We start from the raw sequence: 15,698 nt of genomic DNA on the forward strand, positions 1-15,698 counted from the left end.
CTGTTTTGCAGCTGCCGGGCTTCGGGAGCGGGGCGGAGCGCTCCGGCCTCAACAGCGGCAATCTCCTCCTCCTCCCGCCCCCAGCCATGGCCGACGTGGAGGAGGGAGACGAGCCGGGCGTCTCCGCTTCTCACGCGGGCTCCTCCGTCTCGAAGGCGAGCGGCGCCGACAAGATGTTCTCGCTGAAGAAGTGGAATGCCGTGGCCATGTGGAGCTGGGACGTCGAATGCGACACCTGCGCCATCTGCCGAGTGCAGGTCATGGGTAAGGCGGAGAGAGGAAGTCCGGATGATGGAGCAGAGTAGTCCAGGCCTCGCTCCGCGACGGGGCCTGCAGTCGCCTCACGCCCCCCTGCCTGGCTCAACCGGACGGGGCGGGGTTGGGACGGACCTCGCCTCGCCTTTGCCGCCGGCCTCAAAGGGAGCCTTGAAGCATTTTCGAGGCTTTTCCTGGCAGTCGTTGTCCAGGGTTGGACCATTTGCTTCACGAGGATGCCTCCCACCGATCTTGAAAAGGGGGGCTTGCTCTTGGTGCTGGTGCCGTCATGGAGGCTTGCATGTCAGTAGCTGGCACCAGTGTTTCCTCTAAGCTGAGTTAGCGTAAACTACCTCACAGATTTTTAGCCTCCAGCTCACACATTTTTGCCTTAGCTTAGGAAGGATGACCCCAGAGCACAATAATGTATGCAGTAGCACACAACTTTAATGCCAGTAGCTCACAAAGTAGAATTTTTGCTCACAAGACCCTGCAGCTTAGAGGGAGCATTGGCTGGCACAGCGCCTCTGTTTAGTCCTGTGGGAGAAAATGGTTTCCATCCTGGTGTCTTCCGTAATAGGGATGGGTCTTGAAGGAACGGAATCTCCTGTATTCCCTGACGCCTCGCTTTATACGACAGCGTCGTTTTCACTGTAGACATTAATTCCTTCTCTCTGTCCAGGTCCCCTCGGTGGTGATGTTTTCCCCTTGCGGAAAAACGGTGCCTTGAGGATGTTCTGTGGCATCTTCTCCCTGAGCAAATCCATGCAGCCTTTGTAGTTAGGTGTTTTGCCGCAGGTTTGAATTCAAATTATTCAGGGCCTGTGAAATGAGATTAAAGCCCAGAGAAAGGGACCTGCTGGCGAACTATTTAAATACCAGATGGACATCTGGACAAAATGTTCAGTCGGAGTGCTAGTTCAGGAAACTGGCAACTATCAACCTCCCTTACTCAAGTCTCTCAGAATAACCTTGCATTTGATTGCCTTGGATATCATCAACACAGATTTTTCTCCACCTTGACTTACTAACGGCAAGGGGGGGGGGGTGCTGTCCATTCAAAATTGACTTCTAATCATCCATTTTTCAAAAAGGAGGAGGGTAAAAGTTTAGCCATTTTTGTTGTTGCAGTGAGAAGGGCTGGAGACTTAAAAGTTGGGAATTTAGAGCAGCTAGTAGATTGTGCCAATACATCACTATAACATTATTGTGCTATAGGACAATAACAGTTACTGTTTGTTTGTTTTTTAAAAATCAGCTGTGGCATGGTGGAGGAAATGGCAGTTGGTGAAAGAAAGTGTGCACAGAGTTCCCATGCAAATACTGTGTTGCCAGTGCAAGTGTGTCTGCATTTGTAGCTGTGAGGTTACAGAAACAGAATTGTCCCTGTGTTTATACAACCTTGGTTTGAAAATCACAGCAGGACCATAAAAGTCCTTTGTTAGAACCACCTAAAAAGATTAGCAAAAAGTGAGCTAGCATTTGATTTAATCACAGCTTTTAATCAGGTTATAATTTAAGCAAAAGTACAAATATGAGAAGAGCTTTTGGGTGCAAAAAAATCCCAAGCTGCACCCTAGTGTGTAGGGCTATGAAGCATGTTTGCTCTCCTTAGGACAGTATGAATACTAGCAGTTATTCACATGTGATTAGTGTTTCAGGATTGGAGAGCTCTATCGAAATTGAAGAATTCACTGGCAGATTACTAGGAGATCTTTATGAATTAACAAAATATTATTGCATGGAAATATGGCATATTTATATCATCATGACTAAGTAATACTAAATACTAAAGCTGGCAGGCTCCTTAATATGAAGGCAGCAAACTCAGGTTCCCCCATGTTAGGAGTTCCTGCATAGTTGGGAGACCCTAGATATTAAAAAAAATTGACTTTTGTGAACTGACCAAAAGAGAAAAAAGAAACATACTGATGAGGACTGAATGTGCAACAGGAGGCATGGAATAATGAAAGCAGCTTAGAGTCATGTAAAGAGAAAAGGCTGGCAGGATGAGAATATGATCTTGCAAACTAATTGAAGGTGATGGAGAGGGGCAAATTTCCATATTTTCATTTAATAAAAAGTGGGTGGTTTATGCCAGTCAGAAAAGTACCAAAACCAGGCCACCCACAGTAAGCTTGTGGTGACAATATAATGGGGGGTGGGGGGTGGGGAGCAAAACTGCATATAAAGCTTGATAAGAACCAATCATGTTTATTGTTTTAAAACACTGGAAAAAGTTGAAAATGTGCTAAAGATTGGGGGGGGGGGGGTATGGAATGAAAGTTATGGAATCATAAAAGTTTCCAGATTGCTTATCTCTCACACACATCCTATGCTATTGTGATTTATAAATACAATTCACATGAGATTGGATATGTGACTGGTACAATTTTCTTATCATTTCTTCCATGTTTGGGAATTGCACTGTGTGTCTTTTTGGACCATTTTTGACGGTCAGAAAGGGGATTGTTTCTCCATGCAAGCCATTTTACAGAATTGTGTGGAAAAACACATTTGCTGTGTTTACATATATTTGTTTTCATTCTGCAGTAGTTCCTAATAACAGTACTTTTGGAAAGTAATATGAGTGAAAGACCTGCTGCAGAGTAATTGAGTTTATTCCTGGAGTTCATAATACATTTACCTATGTACTCCGGTATGGAAAGATGAAATTACAGATAGAGAATATCCACTTTTGACCTGAAAATCTTTAGCAACCTGTGTTGTATCTAACATCCATTACTCATTTGGTGTCAAATTTTACATGTTGTAGCAAATCTACAATACAGTAGCTTCCAATGTAACAAGATCACTTGAACACACATGAACACATGAAGCTGCCTTGTACTGAATCATATCACTGCTCCATCATAGTCCAGTGTTGTCTATTCAACCTGGCAGAAGCTCTACAGCATTGCAAGTGGAGGTATTTCATATCACCTACCACCTGATCCTTTTAGCTGGAGATGCTGGAAATTGAACCAGGAACCTTCTGCATGCCAAGCAGATTTTCTGTCACTGAGCTATAGACCGTCATTACCAATAATTCATTTTTCATGTGTAAAAAGAAACATATTGGAGCAAACCAATGTCTAGTCTGTAACCTCCACAAGCTCCTCTCCGTTATTCTGCTAATTTGAAATAATTATCAGTGAAAGTTGAGCTTTTAGGTACATAATGAATCATGATGATTTCTAGATACTACATATACTCAGCGCAATATGAATATTTCCAAAATGTTTTTCAGCAATTGTACATGTTTTGGTAAACCGCTTAATTGAGGTACATCCAGAACATTACATTTAGTCTTGTTCTTGTTTACATCTAGATGCCTGTCTTAGATGTCAAGCTGAAAACAAACAAGAGGATTGTGTTGGTATGTTGTGATTTCATTCTCTTGTTATTCAACCAAAGGTTTTCTCTTAGTGGGGTGCTTTTTAAATTTTTCAAGTGAATACTTATTTTTGTGCATCAATAAAATTCTTTTGAGCTTCGCTCAAGTAAAAAGACATACTGCTCATAAAATAGCAAATGCGCTGTAGATCCTTTGTGTGTATGTGACTGTTCAGGAGAAGTTACATTTATTCGAGAGCAGCAATGACTAAGTCCTCTTTCATATCTTCAGACATTTTTCTGAAAAGATGGCTGGCTGAATGAAAGAAGAATAGGAAATTTTGAAAATAAAAGCTATAATTTTTCATAATGGCTGAGATTCTTGAGATTTCAAAGATATTATTTTAATAGTAGCATGAGTTTTGTATTTAAAGAGAGTGTCAGAGGGTTGAGACTATATATCAGTAAGTTTGTACAGTTCTAGAAGAGATTGTGTCTTTTCTGGGCACATTTCTGCCCAAAATAAGCAGTTCAGATTATTTCAAAAAGACTGAAGACTGTAGTTTTATACTCCGCCCTTCTCTCTGAATCAGAGACTCAGAGCGGCTTACAATCTCCTATATCTTCTCCCCCCACAACAGACACCCTATGAGGTGGGCGGGGCTGAGAGGGCTCTCACAGCAGCTGCCCTTTCAAGGACAACTCCTGAGATAGCTATGGCTATCGCAAAGCTATTCCAGCAGCTGCAAGTGGAGGAGTGGGGAATCATGCCTGATTCTCCCAGATAAGAGTCTGCACACTTAACCACTACACCAAACTGGCTTTCCGATTGAAATCTGCACTACTTAGAAGTATTTAAATTTGCATGGAGCATGTGCTTAATTTGTATATATTCCTACATCTAAAAAAAGGAAGTTGAGATTTTTTAAAAAATATGAAAATACTGTAGGTGATAAAATATGGAATTAACTTAAACATTTCTTTGTTAGCAAGTCAGTGTTAATCACCGAAATTTAAAATTGTTCCTCTGTATTTAAAAGCTGTTGGAGTGGAGGCTTCACACATTATTGGGGGTGTTTATGTGTTGATCTGTCTTCAGATTTAAGAGGACAGCTTCCCCCCTGGTAGCATTTTCCAGTGCTCTCCCCACAGGGTGAACTGGCCCTGAGAAGAAAGAGGAGGAAAGCGCAATGTTTGGCTGAGAAATGTTAGCCTGAAATATCAACCTTCATAAAGTCTTTCAGGGGAATTCAGAGATTTAGTTTGAAACACTCAGTGGCTACTTGTTCCGAGTGTTATATGACTTTTTCTTTCTCTTTGAACGGTAAGTATTTTTAATTTCTCCAGTGCTGTATCACAAATTCTCTAATTTACGGAAATGCCTTACTGTTCAAGAAACAAAAATGAGTGCTTCTTTGGCAATGTGAAGCACGTGGCTTTGAGTCCTGGCTATGATATATGTAACATTTGTATGCAAAGGTGTAGCCCTGTTAGTTTGTTATAGCAAAATCTGCCAAACTAGTTTTGAACTGTCGTATCTCAAGTTTTATTTTCTTTTCTTTCAGTGGTCTGGGGAGAGTGTAATCATTCCTTCCACAATTGCTGCATGTCACTGTGGGTGAAACAGAACAATCGTTGCCCACTCTGCCAACAGGACTGGGTAGTTCAAAGAATAGGCAAATAAAAGCATCAGCAGTTCTTCTGCTAAACCTATGTAGAACATTAAACAACTGATGCCATATTCCCTAATGAAAAAGGACTGCTCAATATGTGGCAAATATTATTTTATTTATTCAGCTCTACAGAGTTTTATTACCTTGGTTTGAAAATTTTGTGTTGCTTACCTGATTTGTTGGAGCCTTCTTCAGAATTGTTCTTGCAAGAATACAGATGCACAATATTGAAGAATATATCTAAAGGTTTACTGTGAACTTTGTAAAATTGCTTAGGAGAGTGTTAGGGCTGATAAGGCTCATAAGTATGATACAACCTGAGCAATTGCAGCTAAAATACCACTGTTTTCTGGAAACTGGGTTATTTAACTGAAATACATAGGGTAGACACATTGGTTTTTATTTTATTTTTTTTGCTTTGTTTTATTAACTTTGTTTTGAATACTGTTTCTATGATATTTTAACGGTTAAATTGAATTTACTCCTTTCAAAATATGTACTTTAATTCACAGTATTAAAACATTACCCTATTAAGTGCTCAGCTTCTTCTTTTTGCAGAACAGTATAATTTAATTGGAAATTAAATTGGCAGTTTGTCTCCAGGCCAGTTTTGCCAGGGATCCTGGAAGGTTTTTGTTTTGTTTTGTTTTTTGCCATCTTCTGGGCATGAAGCAGGTGTCACTGGGTGCGAGGGAGGTATTTGTGAGTTTCCTGCATTGCGCAGGGGGTTGGACTACATGGCCCTGGAGGTCTCTCCTAACTCTATGATTCTGTGATAGAAATTTATGAAAACAATGTGAATTCAAACTTTTTTTTTTTGTAAGTAGCATTTTAAAAAGAGCATCAGAATAGTGGGTCAAAGCAGAACCCATGAAGCTCATTATTTTTTCTACATGAATAAACAAGTATTTGTTTAGATGTAACTCTTCTATCCCCAACATCTCATTACAGGACATGATCTTGCAAAAGTTCTACTTCTTGCTGTTTTCAACAGGATTTAAATGTATTTAATAAAGATGGAATTGTAGCTGCAGCATTTCAAGTATATTAAAAATATTGCTAAAATGTTCAGTTATTCTTTGGCACTTCCCTTTTTCATTCAGCTCAGCCTTGAATTAACTGTTTGTCCATATAATCAAATCCACTGTTGAAGCATGGTGAATGAATACAGCTGGCAGCTTTCTGTTGCAGAACCTATGCTGCAGCAGTCACAGAGAGGGACTTTAATTTTTAGTGGCTCTCTTTTTCATATTTGTCTTTTTCATATTTGTTATGAGAAGAAATTCACTGCTGGGCAGCTGCACATGCAACCCTTCCCCCATGGGGCAAATAACACCTGTGGTACCATTTTGGTTTGTGAAAGCAGCAGAGGGGGAAGGTAGAAGCCCCTCCTCCACCCAAACCATAGTCCCAACAAGAATTGATCTCCTGCAGCACTTCTAGATAAGAGCTTTCATGGGGAACTTGCAACTGGTGTATGGCTACCGTGTGGGAAAAGTAACATGTAGTTTGGTTCATAGATTGCCTTCCTTGGGGGTGGGGTGGGGGGTTTGGAGATACATAACAGCTGATTTCAGAGGTCAAAACAAACAATGGTTAACGAAATTTAGCAGCTTTTGGCATGAACTGATAAACCACGGTATATCCATTGGTTGGCCTGTAGAGGCCCCGCCATAGAAGTCAGAATAACATTGTGAACTGGTAGAGGTAAGTAATGAGAGGATGGAAAATAAAGGCAGTTGGGCCATTCGAAATTATGGTGCATCTGTTTTATGTTTGAAAGCTCAAACCATGGTCTTGATTATAAACTCTAGCTAATGAAAGCCGTGATTTGGCATGACAGAAATGAACCAATACATTTTGTACTTTTTGTAGGCCCTTCAGCTATTATTAGTCTACTAAGTTACAACTTGCTGTTGTAAATGGGTGATATAAGGTGCAATTCTGTTTTCTTTTTGAGCCAAGCAGTAGGATAGGATAAGAGTTGGTTGTCTTCCTAGGTAGGTTAGGGAAAATCTGTAAATACCTTTAACATGCATTTGCCATGCATTTTAATAGTCCTGCTCTACAAGCAGCTGGCATCAAACAGAAGAATCACTAGGTGACAGGAGTTAAAAATCTTAGGAAAAACTTTTATGTACAAAACAAGAACAATTAGTATAGATTATGAGACCCATCCATACCTGCCTCTTCTAATTTTAAGTCATGTTCAAACTACCGTCTTTATTCATATGGCCGTATATACAGAACTCAAGACTTTGACCCATGCCCTTATTTACTTATTTATAACTCACATTTTTATTATTTTTAGCATCGTAAAACCAATACTGAGTATATAAAAATAACATCACTTACAGTTATAAGACATACAGAAAAAGTGCAAAAACATAAATAAAACTTACATACAGAAAACCTTAACTCCGGTTACATGTTAACAACATATTGGGAGATCCAACTAATACAGAATGTAGTCCAGATATTTAGTTGGAATAGATGAACTGGATGATGGATTTTCATTTATGTATGCAAAAAACCAAAACCATTTTTCGACAAAGGTATCTGCTAATAATGGATTTTCATATTTCAATATGCAGGATGCCAAGTTATCTTGAATCAAGAGATCCCAGACTTTTATCAAACCATTGACGAATACTATTATTTATTTATTTATTTATTACTTTTCATTTATATCCCGCCCTCTCCGCAAGCGGACTCAGGGCGGCTTACAACATTATAAAACAATCCAATAAAACATATAAAACCATAATTTACATCAACTTTAAAACCATTCTATAGCGCTATTTCAATCCATTATAGGCGGTATTGACTTCTTAACTATGATCAGACCCACCGGTGTCCAGTGGCAGCCCTTTTTCAGTTAGATCACAAAAGCCTGTTTAAACAGTTCGGTCTTACAGGCCCTGTGGAATTCAGATAAATCCCGCAGGGCCCTTATAGCTTCTGGGAGGGTGTTCCAAAGTTCTGGCGCTGCCACTGAAAAAGCCCTGGATCTTGTTACACATAGCCTGGCTTCTCTTGGGCCAGGGGCGGACAACAGATTTTTTGTCCCTGATCACAGTGCTCTCTAGGGGATATATGGGGAAAGGCGGTCCCGTAGATAGGCAGGTCCCTGACCATAGAGGGCTTTAAAGGTTAATACCAACACCTTGAAGCAAACTCGGAATACAACAGGCAATTAGTGCAGCTCTCTCAGCATTGGCTGAATGTGCTCCCGTCGCGGCAGCCCCATTAGCAGCCGTGCCGCAGCGTTCTGCACTAGCTGTAGTCTCCGGGTTAGCGTCAAGGGTAGCCCCATGTAGAGAGCATTACAGTGATCTATTCTTGAGGTGACCGTAGCATGGATTACCGTCGCTAAGTCGTTGCGCTCCAGGTAAGGGGCCAGCTGCCGTGCTTGCCGAAGATGAAAAAAGGCAGATCTAACAGTGGCTGCCACCTGAGCCTCCATTGTAAGGGAGGACTCAAGAAGCACGCCTAAGCTCTTGACCTTAGGGACCGGTATCAATGGTACCCCGTCAAGGGCCGGCAGCTGGATCTCTCTCCCCGGACCGCCTCGACCCAGGTAGAGAATCTCCGTCTTCGTCGGATTCAATTTCAGCCGACTCAGTCTGAGCCAAGAGGCCACGGCTTGTAACGCCAGGTCTAGATTTTCCAGGGTACAGTCAGACTGGCCACCCATCAATAGATAGAGCTGGGTGTCATCCGCATATTGATGGCAGCCCAGTCCGTACCTCCTGACAATCTGGGCAAGGGGGCGCATATAGATATTAAATAGCATCGGGGATAGGACCGCTCCCTGCGGCACCCCACAGCTAAGAGAGTGCCTCTGGGATGCTTCCTCCCCTATCACCACCCTTTGTCCCCGATCTTGGAGAAAGGAGGTCAGCCACTGTAAGGCCAATCCCTGAATCCCCACATCGGCAAGGCGGCTAGTCAGTAGCTGATGGTCAACCATGTCAAAAGCGGCTGACAGATCTAATAACAGCACTGCGGAACTGCCATGGTCCAGATGTCGCATAAGGTCATCTATGAGGGCGACCAGAACTGTCTCCGTCCCGTGACCTGGCCGGAAGCCGGACTGGAATGGATCCAGTGTGGAAGTGTCCTCCAGGAATCCCTGCAGCTGAATCGCTACCGCCCGCTCTATGACCTTGCCCAGAAAGGGAAGGTTTGACACCGGCCGATAGTTCGCCAATATGGCTGGGTCTGCTGATGGTTTTTTTAAGAGGGGACGGACCACTGCCTCTTTAAGAGGTGTGGGAAAGATCCCTTCAGTCAGGGACCTGTTGATAATGTCCTGTAGTGGTTCACGCAGCCACGTTTGGCTAGCCTTTATAAGCCAAGAAGGGCACCGGTCTAACCTACAGGTCGTAGGGCGCACAGCTGCAAGGATCCTGTCGACTTTTGTCAGATTTCCAACATTGTGCCACATTGATTTTAGCCGCCATTAATAAAATAAAGAGTAGTTCTAATTTCAAATTAGAACACGGTTTCTTATTCCACATATTCAGAAGAATCAACTCCAGTAAGAGAGGGATATCACAACCTATTCATAGCAATCTTTAGCACTGATTTCCAAAATAATTTTATTGTGGGACAATCCCACCAACAATGTTTTAGCGTGCCTATTTCCCCACATCCTTTCCAACAACTTGGGTTTGGAATCAATTTACTACGAAATATACGGCGTGTAATACCATCTGGACCAGACTTTAAAGTTTTGGATTCTAATATAAGAGGACCTTTATTTAAATAAAGAGCTTTTCCATACTGAATTCCATTGTTCTTCCGAGAAAACCTTCTCGCAGTCTTTCTGCCAATGATTTTGTTGTGATGTACATTGTGCCCAGATCTTTAAGTTTAGTAACTGATAAATATTTGAAATTACACCTCTAACAGCTGTAGAGCCAGTCTTCTATCGAATTTCAAAGGTGTTTAGATGTCTTTGCACATGTAAGAGGTATAATTTTGTTCAAGGTATCATGTACTTGATAGTATTGCATCCAGGGGATTTTGGTTTTATATTTTGCTTCTAGTTGAGGTATCGTACTAATTTTGCCATTGGTTGTAATGTCTATTAGATGAAAAATATTCTTGTCACTCCAGAGTTTAAAATCATTCAAATTTTTACCTGGTAAAAACCAGGTTTGTCCAAGAAAAGCCATAAAAGGGGAGGTTGCTAAAACCTCTCTACATTTATTCCAAAAACTAAGTGTATGTTCTAAAAATGAATTGCTTAAAACCATTTTTGGTCTTTCAAATTTCCCAAGCCAAATGACCTCCTGTAAAATAGCCTCACCTAGAGAGTCCTTTTCAATACTAAGCCAAGAGGAATCGTAATTCGGATTCACATATAAAAGGATGTACTTGAGTTGAGAGGCTAAGTAGTATTTTTCTAAAATGGGGACACCCAAACCTCCTAGTGCTGTGGGTTTTGATACCATAGAAAGGGAGAGTCCATGGTGTTTATAGTTCCACAGGAAATCCATGAAGGCTTTTTGCCATCTTCGTAAGTCTCTTCTATCAATTGGAATAGGCAAATTCTGAAATACAGAAATTTCGGTAATAAAAAGGATTTTAAAAGATCAATTTTTTTCAAGCAGTGAGAAAGTACTTCCGGACTATTCAGATAACAAATTCTTAACGGAAAGAAAAAGGGGAGAGTAATTTACTTGAGCTAAATCTTTTAAGGTTCTGCGGTATATTAATCCCCAGATATCGCCCAGATTTTTCCACCCACTTATAAGAAAAGCAGATCCAGTCCTGCACCACAGCAGAAAGATCTTCACAATATGACTGAAAGAAAACATCAGCAACCGTGTTGTGGCTGGCTGTGTCCCTTGTGGCATTCATTTTGTGGCTGCATCCATCACTGTCAGAAAGGTGCCCACAGGCTCAAAAAAGTTGAGGAACCTTGGTGTACAAGCACAAATTGATATATAGTCTAAGAAATGACACTTCCTGATTTCTATCTGAACATCTACCATCAACTAAATTAAAGTTGATGTATAAAATGTATGGAAATTTTCTACCTGCTGTTTAATTGGGACATATCAGAAGGGACTAGTAGAGGGAGGGGAGATTTGTGGCTGTCAGCATATTTTAATGGATCATTATATCCAACCCAATGTATTGTTTGCCTTGCCCTGAGGGGTCTGTCTCCCCTTCACTTTTCAACATATTACTTTAGGTTACCTGACATCTAATTGAGCCCTCAAAGAAGGGCTGCTAGCCTTTGTAAGTCATGGAGTTCTGATTGCCAAGAAATTAGTCCTTACAGAATATACATCTTACTGAACCCCAGCCACTCGGAAATGGCTGCAAAAACTACACATGTAACTATCAGCAGCAGGTTTTATATAAAATAAGATGATCTTGATCAGTATGTACCAATCTGGTTCTCTTATTGACTTTCTTGGGCATAACTGAGCTGCCTTAACCACTTAATGCATCTGTGTTTTTGCCTTCTTGGCAGAAGCTTATATCTACTTTTTTTTCCTTCCAGTCGTTTCTCAGAGAAGACTTACTGGTCTCCATATTCTTCAGTTTTTCCACTGGAAAACTTGCAAAAAGGCCTCAAGACTTTTTTATGCTATACATTTGGAGTATGAGAAACGTTGGCTTAAGAAGCATTTTCAAAAAAACTTCATAGGAGTATTCTTTTTAAGGTGCACCCCCAAATTTTCCAATTTTTGCATTGGAAAAATGGGGAAATCCTTGGAAAATATTTTTAATTAAATTTCCATCCCCCAGCCTTCACCCATCTAGCAAGAGTCAGTAAAATAAATCACAGAAATCCTTTTTTTAAATAAAGTATTAGGATGATATAGAAGTCACTATCTGTTAGAATTAATGAAGACCTCAAGGCAAAACTCAGTTCTGAGTTTGGGATTTAGGAGTCAAACAGTAGTCCTAAATAGAGTTGTACCTTTTTGAGCCCATTGATTGCAGTGGATTTAAAAGGATACAACTCTGCTTAGAAGAAGAAAAGATTGGATTTATACCCTGCCCTTCATTGCCCAAAGGAGTCTCAGAGTGGCTTACAATCTCCTTTCCCTTCCTCTTCCCTCCCCTCTCCACAATAGGCACCCTGTGAGGTAGGTGGGGGCTAAGAGAGCTCTGACAGAAATTGCTTTTCCAGAACAGCCTCTGACAGCTATGACTGACATAAGGTCATTCTAGAAGTTGCATGTGGAGAAGTAAGGAATCAAACCCGGTTCTCCCAGATAAGAGTCTGTGCACTTAACCACTATACCAAACAGGCTGTCCTTAGGATTATACTGTAACAGTGCAACTTGGGAGTAAGCCCCATTGAATAAACCTGAGTAGAATTCTGAGTGTACCTGCTTGGAGAGCAATTTTTAGCAAGTTTACTCAGAAATCCCATTTATATTAATCTGGGCTTGTGACCAGGAATGTGTTCTTGGGACTGCCTTGTAAGGGAGCAAGCCAAAGCAGGTTTACTGAGAATCCTACTCGGGACTATTCAGTTTACTCCTAAGAAAGTGTTTTTAGGATTACATTAAAGTTGTGAAGCTGAAGTTGTACTAGTCTGGGGCAATAAAACAATATGGAAGTTCATAGGATATCTTGTGTTGTAAGCAGCTTTGAATTTCTACATCTGCCACAGGCTGGAGATTGTTTTTATTGCACATGGAATCATTACTCATTGCAGAGCAGCAGTCATTCTTTGCTTGCTCTCTGTCTGAACTGATTTGTATTCCTACAAAAGAACTGTGGATGACAGCAAATGCTTGCTCTCAACATTGACTGGCTCTGTATATCATCTGATTGAGGAAACAGGCTTTAGGCTCTAGGTCTGAATAATAATTACTTAAATCTAGTTATCTCCTCAACCTGCAATTCTGAATAGGTGTGTGGGGTTTTTTTGGCTAAATGTTTTGTAGCAAAGCAAAATGCTGGAAGTATATCATTTCCATTTTAGAAGCCTCTTTCAAAGACTGTTGCTGCAGTTAAAGTTGCCATAGATGGTGGGGCAAGAGATTATACCGTAACTCTTCTTTGAAGAAACAGTGTCCTGTAGTTTTTGCATGCAGAGGATAGACCCTGGGCTCAGAGTGGTGTAAGAGGTGCAGCATTCTTTAAGAGTAAGGAGCAGTTTGTGCTGAGGAATGTATTCAAGACTTTGGTGGCAGGCGGCAGGTTTTCCTGGGATGCCATTCCTTTAGCTATAGATAGTAAACACAAAGCTCCTTAGAGAGAAATCTCTTATCAGCTGCTTTCCACAAATGGTACATACATAACCTAAAGGTACTTAGTGAAAAATCCTTGAGAGGTATTTAATGCTATTGCTGTCAGTCTCCCCAGCATTTCTTGGAAGCTCACACACATATCCAGACAGTGGAACAAGGCAAGCAGTACCAGGGCAGTCACACCGGGTCTACACAGTGGTTTTGCCCCAACTTGGTTCTGCAACCCTAATAGGTCACCAAAATGTGTGACATGGGAGGACTGGATAACTTGATTGCCAACACAGCATATCTACAAGCCAGGAAAAGCAAGGATACTGACAACAAGGAAATACAAAAAAGGCGCAAGGGTCTTGCACTTCCAAGGATCGATGAATTATTTGAACTAAGAGATTCCATTAAAGTGGAATATGAGCACATCTGTGAGAAACAGCCCATTGGTAGACTTTTTTTCAAGGAATTTGTGGGAGAAGTGCCTGAATACCTGCTGGCCAGTGAGTTCTTGGATGAAGCAGATGGCTGGGAATTGTCTGAGGAGAAAATCAAGAGCAGCATCCTTGAAGGATTGGTCAACATGTACCTGAAAAATATCAGCAATAGCTACTTGAAATTCCTCAGTCCAGATTTGGCTGCAAAGTGCCAGGCAGCCACTAAGAATGATTTTGAAAATGTGATGATATTAGCCATTGAGGAAGCAAAGACCTTTCTTAACGGAAAACCCTTTGAAGATTTCCAGAACAGCCAATATTTTGAGAAGTTTTTGCAATGGAAAGCTTTTGAAAAGCAACCTGTGAGTGAGAAACATTTTGAAGAGTTCCGTGTATTAGGCAAGGGAGGCTTTGGAGAGGTAAGGATCAATATTTAAACTTTTTAACACAAAAACAGGTAGGCCTTAGCAATGCAATGAATAGGCCTTTATTTACATTCCAAGAATTGAGCAGCTAGCCACTTCCAGTATAGGCAAGATGTACTGTGGTGCTGGCCCATCTTTATCCCTTTTCACTGTTGACCACTGTATTAAAAGAAATTTAGCAGCATTAGGCTGAGATTTATTTATTTATTTATTTTGCTTTATTCCTTTCGTTCACATCTCTCAGAGTGGTTTTATTTTATTTGTGTAGGTTCCCAGTGGAAACTGCTAGGGCTGCTGTTATTATTCAACATTCCTTACGTTCCAGCAGTGTAAAGAGCATCTTAAAGAACTCAGATGTTTAGTTGCCCTTGCTGAGATGGTTACCAGCTAAGAGAACAAACCTAAGCAGGTCTTCTCAGAGAAGGGTCCTTAGGATTACATTGTAAATAAGGTATTAGCAAATAAATGTGACAATATGATGTGGCAATAAATGACATCTACTGTCTCCAGCTGCTAGCTTACATGGACTCCATTCCTTTTTTCTTGCTCCTTTAGGTTTGTGCTGTCCAGGTAAAAACCACTGGCAAAATGTATGCCTGTAAGAAACTGGACAAAAAAAGGCTGAAAAAGAAAAATGGTGAAAAGATGGTTCTGCTGGAGAAGAAGATCCTTGAGAGAGTAAACAGCAGTTTCATTGTCTCCCTGGCGTATGCGTATCAGACCAAAACTGACCTGTGCCTGGTCATGACCCTCATGAATGGAGGAGATCTTAGATTTCACATTTACAGTACAGGGGAACGAGGCTTGAAAATGGACAGGGTCATCTACTACTCTGCTCAGATCACTTGTGGCATCAAGCACCTTCACTCCATCAAGATCATCTACAGGGACATGAAACCAGACAACGTTCTCTTGGATGAGCGTGGCAACTGTAGGTTGTCTGATCTTGGCTTGGCAGTAAAAGTCAAGGAGGACAAAATCCTCACCCAGCGGGTAAGTGAGAGTTCACTGTAGGGCAGCATGTATGGCAGTTGAGACTGTGCTATTTCCAAATGCCCTGAGCCCAAGCTTTACTTCCTTACAGTTTGTTCCTTGCTAAGGACCTTATGTGGCCATTTCATTCTAAATGACAGGCGGTAAGAGGATTTGGTTAATGAACTATTTGGTTGTGCTGTGCAGCAACCAGGATGGTGTGCCTGGTTTTTTTTTTTTTTAATACATAATTAACAAAACAAATCATGTTCTTTTGAGGTTTTAAGCCATCCACATGTTTTGGGTCAACAGAAATATGTTCTCCTATGAAGTCCTACAATAAAGGAGATGGTGCTAGGAAATGGGTATTAGTGTATATTT

At 41.0% G+C, this 15,698-nt stretch overlaps 2 protein-coding genes across 3 annotated transcripts in view; both read left to right on the top strand.

Moving 5' to 3' along the window:
- On the top strand, positions 1-5,798 carry RNF7 (ring finger protein 7). Of its 2 annotated transcripts, none has more exons than XM_060242260.1 (3): positions 1-264; positions 3,587-3,634; positions 5,157-5,798. In XM_060242260.1, the coding sequence occupies exons 1-3, from the start codon at positions 87-89 to the stop codon at positions 5,273-5,275; spliced, it is 345 nt and encodes a 114-aa protein (XP_060098243.1). In that variant the 5' UTR covers positions 1-86; the 3' UTR covers positions 5,276-5,798. The 2 variants fall into 2 exon arrangements, with proteins under 2 accessions (XP_060098243.1, XP_060098245.1); XM_060242262.1 differs by having other exon boundaries at positions 17-257; positions 5,157-5,213.
- A 7,626-nt stretch (positions 5,799-13,424) lies between these two features.
- The window catches only part of GRK7 (G protein-coupled receptor kinase 7), a 70,280-nt gene continuing 68,006 nt past the window's right edge, over positions 13,425-15,698 (top strand). The window contains exons 1-2 of the mRNA XM_060242263.1: positions 13,425-14,339; positions 14,901-15,338. Coding sequence (XP_060098246.1) covers positions 13,737-14,339; positions 14,901-15,338 — 1,041 coding nt within the window. The 5' untranslated portion in view covers positions 13,425-13,736. The remainder of the gene's footprint in view (positions 14,340-14,900; positions 15,339-15,698) is intronic.

The sequence above is a fragment of the Heteronotia binoei genome, chromosome 6 (genome assembly GCF_032191835.1).
Source record: "Heteronotia binoei isolate CCM8104 ecotype False Entrance Well chromosome 6, APGP_CSIRO_Hbin_v1, whole genome shotgun sequence".
Classification (NCBI taxonomy): Eukaryota; Metazoa; Chordata; class Lepidosauria; order Squamata; family Gekkonidae; genus Heteronotia; species Heteronotia binoei.